This window comes from Oncorhynchus mykiss, chromosome 9 (genome assembly GCF_057628025.1).
Source record: "Oncorhynchus mykiss isolate SJ-2025 chromosome 9, ASM5762802v1, whole genome shotgun sequence".
Classification (NCBI taxonomy): domain Eukaryota; kingdom Metazoa; phylum Chordata; class Actinopteri; order Salmoniformes; family Salmonidae; genus Oncorhynchus; species Oncorhynchus mykiss.
Genome location: NC_143030.1, coordinates 44,893,574 through 44,901,999, shown reverse-complemented (window position 1 = coordinate 44,901,999; position 8,426 = coordinate 44,893,574). Strand labels below are relative to the sequence as shown.

The 8,426-nt window shown below is 41.7% G+C and overlaps 1 protein-coding gene across 1 annotated transcript; it reads right to left on the bottom strand.

Annotated features, from left to right (window-relative positions):
- Nucleotides 1–215: 215 nt before the first annotated feature.
- LOC110532057 (charged multivesicular body protein 4c) lies at nucleotides 216–8,421 on the bottom strand. The gene is made up of 5 exons (XM_021615658.3): nucleotides 6,930–8,421; nucleotides 1,942–2,119; nucleotides 1,725–1,839; nucleotides 1,484–1,610; nucleotides 216–1,277 (listed from the first exon to the last, which is right to left on the bottom strand). The coding sequence occupies exons 1-5, from the start codon at nucleotides 7,111–7,113 to the stop codon at nucleotides 1,213–1,215; spliced, it is 669 nt and encodes a 222-aa protein (XP_021471333.1). The 5' UTR covers nucleotides 7,114–8,421; the 3' UTR covers nucleotides 216–1,212.
- Nucleotides 8,422–8,426: the final 5 nt, after the last annotated feature.

Genomic DNA, 8,426 nt, shown 5'->3' with positions numbered 1-8,426 from the left:
GGCCCATAAGCATTTCAGACTACACCTGTTGTTTGCAAAGCATGTGATAAATCAAATATGATTGGACTCAAGAATTCCCTACCTGAAATTACAGCAACATCAGACACATTGTAATACATTAAACTAAAACACCTTAATGATTTCAAAGTAATAAAAAAAAATGATTTTCTACTTTGAATTCACTGATTCCTAAGCAAGAAAAACCTCACCCACAATAAAATAATCCAAAACTTTAATGATTTTCCAGATAATGTTCTCATCTGGATAAATAAACCATAGGAATGCAAACATGCTTATCCTTGTTGTCTTTTTCCTATGTATTTTTGTTTTAATACATTGCTTAAAAAATTAACTAATCCTCAAATCCAAAATGTTGATACTATATCTACCTTCTAATCTATTCATTACAAAGCATTATCTTATTTTTTGCTGCAGTTAATATGTAGACTTTTTCAACATAAAATAAACTTTTTCAGAAAAGAGACAACAGAACAGGATGGAGTTTCTTTCTCTAAAGCTGTGTGGTGTATTAAGATTTGCCTCATTGCATGCTTAGCACATGAAGAAAACCTGTGCCAGCAACAATATAAACGATTTAGATATTTCCTTCAAATCACAAGTGTCACATGGTGAGGATGCTTTGGAGTTGGAATAGTCAAAATGTAAAACAAAAGTTTCAGAATAACAATCCTGAAAATAGACCATTCTAAACGTTACCATGAGCGCATGCTCATATTTCTTCCTATTTTGGTAGAAATTAAACAAACAGTAAGTACTAATAAAAACATCTAGACCACACCCACTACGCCACACGATAAATATGTTTAAGTCGGAAAAATAGACATTGCAACTCCCATGTATTAAAATGTAAATTTGTCAGTGATGTTCATAACATCCCACAGACAAAGGCAACAGAACAGTTAAGTGATATTACAATAACTGCCCAAATGCAAGAGCGGGTGTTGATTATGCTAAACTTATTGAGAATTTTGATTCAAACATCCTGTTTATAGCTTTTATACAGTTTTTTTTTTACTTCATCTTTTCATGCAAGGCCATGGTACCCTTTCTCTAGTTTTGGGCGGGAAACAGAACCTACAGCATTGGCCTTTGTAGTGATAGTTTTAAGTGGTTGGTTCTCCTCGGACACAAAACAACCAATTTCAATAAGTCCTTTCTTTCCCTCTACAGCAGGTGGTGTCAGTAATGCAACTATATGGCCTCCATCGCCCAGCGCTGTAAGTTATCCATTTCATCCTCGTCTTCATCCTCCTTGGCTAAATTTAAAAAAAAAAAACATATGCAGATAGTGAATTACTTGAGTAAATGTGGTAAATAAATGTTTGATAGCAATAAAGTGGTAAATTACAATAGATCAATTAGTTATTTCATGTTCTGTTGGGACAGTAACCGTGGCATACAATGTTCCCATGGAGGATTTGCTTGTTTTATTGCATATTATTGTATATTCCAAAAGACTCACCTGGTCTGGAGGGTAATGAAGTAGAAGGCACATTGGGTAGATGGGCATCTTCTGTCCCGCCGATCTCCAGCAAGTTTTTGTCCAATTCCTCTTGTTCCAGCTCATCCAACTCTGCCAGGAGTTCATCCTATGGTGCAAGACGATAAGAACATCCCAGTCTCTGTGATATCTGGTCAACTATTGAACTAACAGCACTGATAAGACAAACAAAGAACAATGTGCAACGAACATTGTCACCTACCTCATCAAACTCCTCTCCAAAGCCTACAGGTTTTGAGATGGCATCTGAGATTTCTTGCGCCAGCTCCTGCTGCTCAGTGATGTCTTGCATCAAGTCATCTACTTTGTCTATGTCCCTAACACAACCGGACAGGGGAACAGAGAGATTTGAATAAATACAAGAGCTGTATGACTGCACCTGACCAAAGCTAATAAACAAGTAGTGTGCCCTTGCTTACATGTTTTCATGGGCAGCCTTCATTGCCTTGGCGGCAAAGCCCATGTTTTTGAGCACTTCAGTATTGGTATTAGCATTTTCCAGCGCCTCCCTCTGGAACTCGATGGTGGACAATGTGCCATCGATCTGGGTAAGCTGGTTCTCGTACCGCTTCTTCCTTTTCAAGGCCTGCAGGGCCGCTGTGCGTAGTGAAAGGGGAATTTAAGTGATTAGTGGGTTCGATTCCCGGAACCATGGACAGCGTTTCTGAATCCCCAGGACTATCATGTGAGTAAATACATAACCTCTGACTACACTGAACAAAAATATTAAAGTGTTGGTCCCATGTTCTATGAGCTGAAATAAAAGATCCCCAGAAATGTTCAAAATGCAAAAACAGCTCTCTCTCAAATGTTGTGCACAAATTTGTTTACATCCCTCTTAGTGAGCATATCTCATTTGACAAGATAATCCATCCACCTGACAGGTATGGCATATAAAGAAGCTAATTAAACAGCATGATCCTCACACAGGTGCACCTTGTGTTGGGGGAAAAATGCCACTAAAATGTGCAGTTTTGTCACAACAATGACACAGATGTCTCAAGTGTGCGAGGGAGTGTGCAATTGGCATGCTGACCACAGGAATGTCCACCAGAGCTGTTGCCAGAGAATTTAAATGTTAATTTCTCTACCATAAGCCATCTTCTACATTCAACCGGCCTCACAACCGCAGACCACATTCAACCGGCCTCACAACCGCACACCACGTGTATGGTGTGTCGGCAAGCGGTTTGATGATGTCAATGTTGTGAACAGAGTGCCCCGCGGTGGGGTTATGTATGGGCAGGCTTAAGCTACGTACAACAAATACAATGGAAATTTAATGCACAGAGATACTGTGACAAGATTCTGAGGCCCACTGTCGCGCCATTCATCCACCGCCATCACCTCATGTTCCAGCATGATAATGCATGCCCCCATGTCACAAGGATCTATACAAAATTCTTGGAAGTTGAAAATGTCCCAGTTCTTCCATGGCCTGCATACTCAGCAGACATGTCACCCATTGAGCACGTTTGGGATGCTCTGGGTCGATGTGTATGACAGCGTGTTTAAGTTCCCACCAGTATCCAGCAACTTCGCACAGCCTTTGAAAACGAGTGGAACAACATTCAACAGGCGACAATCAACAGCCTGATCAACTCTATGCAAAGGAGATGTCTCGCTACATGAGGCAAATGGTGGTCACACACCAGATACTGACTGGTTCTCTGATCCATGCACCTACTTCTTTTTATGGTATGTGACCAACAGCTGCATAGAGTCACGTGAAATCCATAGATTAGTGCCTCTTATTTATTTTGACTGATTTCCTTATGAACTGTAACACAGATAACATCTTTGAAATTGCTATATGTTGCATTTATATATTTGACCATTATATTATGTCATATCTATGTTTAAGTCATTCATAGACGCTAACTGCATTTAGCGCCTATTAAAGATAGTATATTCTGGCCGGGAGAACGTTAAAACGCATCGCTTGCGGTACGGTTTTGGAAACGATTTTAAAAAATACTGTAAATCGCAACGGTGTTAAAACCTGTTAAATTCGCCTCGAAACAGAACATGTAAGGTCCTTGGACTATAAGGACTAACATCAGGCTCCTTTAGTCCGTTATTGGCTACGCTAGCCTGTCATGAACACTACTCAATACTTGGGCGTATTCCTCTGCTCAGGCGTTGCTGACGCCTGCCAGATGTTACAACACCTGGATAGGTATTTTATGTATCAGTTAACCCCATCCAATATTAGGGCACTCTGCCAGTCGATAACACACTCAATGACGTCACACGCAACCACTGGTTAAGGCATGCAACGTCTGAACAGGGGAACGCAACCAATGACAGGAGTCACTTGGAGCCTCTCTGTTGGCACTCAGTATTAGGTTACTATCCTGGAAGGATATTGAGGTCATCCCATCAGTAGGGGATGCCTGGTTGTTCTTTAAAAGTGAGTTCCTCACCATCTTAAATAAGCATGCCCCTTTCAAAAAATGTAGAACTAAGAACAGATACAGCCCTTGGTTCACTCCAGACCTGACTGCCCTTGACCAGCACAAAAACATCCTGTGGCGTACTAAACTAGCATCGAATAGTCCCCGCGATATGCAACTTTTCAGTGAAGTCAGGAACCAATACACAGTCAGTTAGGAAAGCAAAGGCTAGCTTTTTCAAACAGAAATGTGCATCCTGTAGCTCTAACTCAAATGTTTTGGGACACTTAAATCCATGGAGAATAAAAGCACCTCCTCCCAGCTGCCCACTGCAGAGGTTAGGTAACACTTACCGATAAATCCACGACAAACGAGAATTTCAAGAAGCATTTCTCTACAGCTGGCCATGCTCTACTCCTGGCTACCGCAACCCCGGCCAACAGCTCCGCACCCCCCGCAGCTACTTGACCAAGCCGCCCCAGCTTCTTCTTCACCCAAATAGCTAATGTTCTGAAAGAACTGCAAAACCTGGACCTGTACAAATCAGCTGGGCTAGACAATCTGGACCCTCTTTCTAAAATTATCCCCTGCCATTGTTGCAACCCCTATTACTAGCCTGTTCAACCTCTTTCGTATTGTCCAAGATTTCTAAAGATTGGAAAGCTGCCACGGTCATCCCCCTCTTCAAAGGGGGTGACACTAGACCCAAACTGTTACAGACCTATATCCATCCTGCCCTGCCTTTCTAAAGTTAGCCAAGTTAACAAACAGATCACTGACCATTTAGAATCCCACCGTACCTTCTCCGCTGTGCAATCCGGTTTCCGAGCTGGTCACGGGTGCACCTCAGCCACGCTCAAGGTACTAAACGATATCATAACCGCCATCGATAAAAGACAGTACTGTGCAGCCGTCTTCATCGACCTGGCCAAGGCTTTCGACTCTATCAATCACCATTTTCTTATTGGCAGAGTCAACAGCCTTGGTTTCTCAAATGACTGCCTCGCCTGGTTCATCAACTACTTCTCAGTTAGAGTTCAGTGTGTCAAATCAGAGGGCCTGTTGTCCGGACCTCTGGCAGTCTCTATGGGGGGTACCACAGGGTTCAATTCTCGGGCCGACTTTTCTCTGTGTGTGAGTAATATTTATTTAATGTAATTTATATATATATATATATATATCACACACACACATTGCTCTTGCTGCGGGTGATTCCTTGATCCACCTCTACGCAGACGACATCATTCTGTATACATCTGGCCCTTCTTTGCACACTGTGTTAACAAACCTCCAAACGAGCTTCAATGCCATACAACACTCCTTCCGTGGCCTCCAACTGCTCTTAAATGCTAGTAAAACTAAATGCATGCTCTTCAACCGATCGCTGCCCGCACCCGCCCGCCCGCCCGACTAGCATCACTACTCTAGGCGGTTCTGACAGAATATGTGGACAACTACAAATACCTAGGTGTCTGGCTAGACTGTAAACTCTCCTTCCAGACTCATATTAAGCAACTCATTAAGCAACTTAAATATAGAATCAGCTTCCTATTTCGCAACAAAGCCTCCTTCACTCACACTGCCAAACATACCCTCGTAAAACTGACTATCCTACCAATCCTCGACTTCAGCGATGTCATTTACAAAATAGCCTCCTACACTCTACTCAGCAAACTGGATGCAGTCTATCACAGTGCCATCCGTTTTGTCACCAAAGCCCCATATACCACCCACCACTGCGACCTGTATGCTCTTGTCGGCTGGCCCTCGCTACATATCCGTCACCAAACCCACTGGCTCCAGGTCATCTATAAGTCTTTGCTAGGTAAAGCTCCGTCTTATCTCAGTTCACTGGTCACCATAGCAACACCCACCCGTAGCACGCTCTCCAGCAGGTATATCTCACTCGTCATCCCCAAAGCCAACACCTCATTTGGCCACCTTTCCTTACAGTTCTCTGCTGCCAATGACTGGAACGAATTACAAAAATTGCTGAAGTTGGAGACATATCTCCCTCACTAACTTTAAGCATCAACAGTCTGAGCAGCTTACCGATCGCTGTACACAGCCCATCTGTAAATAGCCCACCCAACTACCTACCTCATCCCCATATTGTTTTTATTTACTTTTTTTTGCTCTTTTGCACACAAGTATTTCTACTTGCATATCTATCACTCCAGTGTTAATTTGCTAAATTGTAATTACCTCCCTACTATGGCCTATTTATTGCCTTACCTCCTTACTCCATTTGCACACACTGTATATAGATTTTTCTATTGTGTTATTGACTGTACGCTTGTTTATTCCATGTGTAACTCTGTTGTTGTTTGTGTCGCACTGCTTTGCTTTATCTTGGCCAGGTCGCAGTTGTAAATGAGAACTTGTTCTCACCTGGCCTATCTGGTTAAATAAAGGTTAAATAAAAATCACTACAGGCCGTGTAACTTTGTTTAGTCATAAAATAAAGGTGAAAAAATAAATTAATAAGCAGTAACTTTGTCCCTACGTGTCTAGTGTCTCAATTTTAACTGCAACGTTTCTATTTTTTTTATTTTTGTTTGTATTGAAATTGTATGCACTTTGAGATTATTCTGTATAATGAAAAGCGCTTTACAAATGTAATACATTTTTAAGTAGATACTGTGTCAATGGAAGGGTGGCCCCTTCCCTTCTCTTGACAAACAGGCAAATTCATGACTCACACAAAATCCCCTGACTTGTTGATGGTGTAGCCAGAGTTTTGATAGCAGTCACTAACACAGAACGCACCTATACACGGGGATAATGTAATTTAGCTGTTCTAACACAGTTGTGGCAACGAGATAGGGCGAGCCTGGCAACCTGACATTCAGTGACAGCCGTGGCAGCTCGGAAAGTTAGCTGCTTTGACTAGTTAGCCAGCTAGTTGCTAACGTTAACATACAGGCGAACTTTAAGTAGCTAGCTTCATTAGCTAGCCAAGTTAGACAACCATCGTGAATATGTATATGTTATGTTAGTTGGCGACTCACCTCGTTTGTTTTTTGTGCCGTTTTTCTTTGCAGTTATGAGTTCCTGGTCAATCTTTTTCTCTAGAAAGTCCTGTTTCTTCGCTAACATCTGCTCTGTGTCTCGGAGTTTCTGAATCGCATCTTGTGGACTCGGCCCTTTCCCTCCTTTCCCCCCACCGCCGAACAGCTTCCCAAACACGGACATTCTGGGATCTAAACTATATGGAAATAATGTCCTTTTAAAACGTTTCAGACTAACTACAGTCTATGGTGTCACTCTTCTCGCCGATTGTTTTTCCTACTTCCTGGTTAAGGCTGTATGACGTAATATTATTCCCTAGTGGGTGGTATTCCATGGGGCTCCACCTGCTGGATAAGAAATGTAATAATATTTTTTTGTCAATTAACAGACGCTCCTATCCAGAGCAATTTACAGGAGTAAGTAGAGTTACTTTCAGTGCCCTGATCAAGATTTTTCACCTAGTCGGCTCAAGGATTCAAACGAGCAACCACTTGGTTACTGGCCCCACGCTCTTAACCTCTAGGCTACCTGCCGCCCTTATAATAATAATAATAATATATACATTTTATATTGGGCTTTTCACAGTTGTGTAAAGTAGTTAAGTAGAACTTAAAAGTACTTTTACTTACGTCGTTTTTTGTGGGTCTCTGTACTTTACTAATTATATTTGTGACAACGTTTACTCCACTGTATTCCTAAAGAAAATAATGTACTAATTACTCATTTTCCATGACAGCCAAAAGGACTCGTTACATTTTGAATGATTAGCAGGACGGGAAATGTGTGTAATTCACGCACTTATCAAGAGAACATCCCTGGTCATCCCTACTGCCTCTGATCTGGTGAACAAAAATGCATAATTTGTAAAGTATGTCTGAGTGTTGAACTGTGCCCCTTGTTATGCTTAATATAAGACATTTTAAATTATGTATACTTTTACTTTTGATACTTAAGCACATTTAAAACCAAATACTTTAAAACTTTTACTCAAGTAGTATTTTACTGGGTTACTTTTTTTTAAAGGAATCTTTTCTTTTACTCAAGTATGAAAATTGTGTACTTTTCCCCACCACTGGCTTTTCATTACAAGTAGATTCTCTCCAAGTCGCTTGTGTTGTTCTGATAGGCAGTTCGGAAAAGTAGTGTATTGAGCACTGATGGTGTATCTGATAGATGGGCCCTGGAGCAGTCACAGGAGGCTGCTGAGGGGAGGACGGCTCATAATAATGGCCGGAACGGAGTGAATGGAATGGCATCACTCCTCTCCCAGCCATTACCATGAGAATGTCCTCCCCAATTAAGGTGCCACCAACCTCCTGTGTTTGAGCTCTTCATCGGGCACCTCGTCGTACGAGACGTTCACAGCTCCTCCTTTGTAGGTAGGCTGGATCGTTCACTACCAGAAGTGAAGCACCCTCCTATTGCCCCTTGGGGCTAAATCAGTTTGACACCCCTGTTCTAAATTAAATTGACTTTACATTATCAAATAGTTGCCA

Bases quoted from the DNA above. Each gene is read 5' to 3' on its own strand.
- LOC110532057 (XM_021615658.3), bottom strand. From the start codon at position 7,113: ATGTCCGTGTTTGGGAAGCTGTTCGGCGGTGGGGGGAAAGGAGGGAAA. The intron at 2,120-6,929 runs GTGAGTCGCCAA...CACTACGCACAG, and splicing joins CGGCACAAAAAACAAACGAG to CGGCCCTGCAGGCCTTGAAA. The intron at 1,840-1,941 runs GTAAGCAAGGGC...CGGTTGTGTTAG, and splicing joins AAGGCTGCCCATGAAAACAT to GGACATAGACAAAGTAGATG.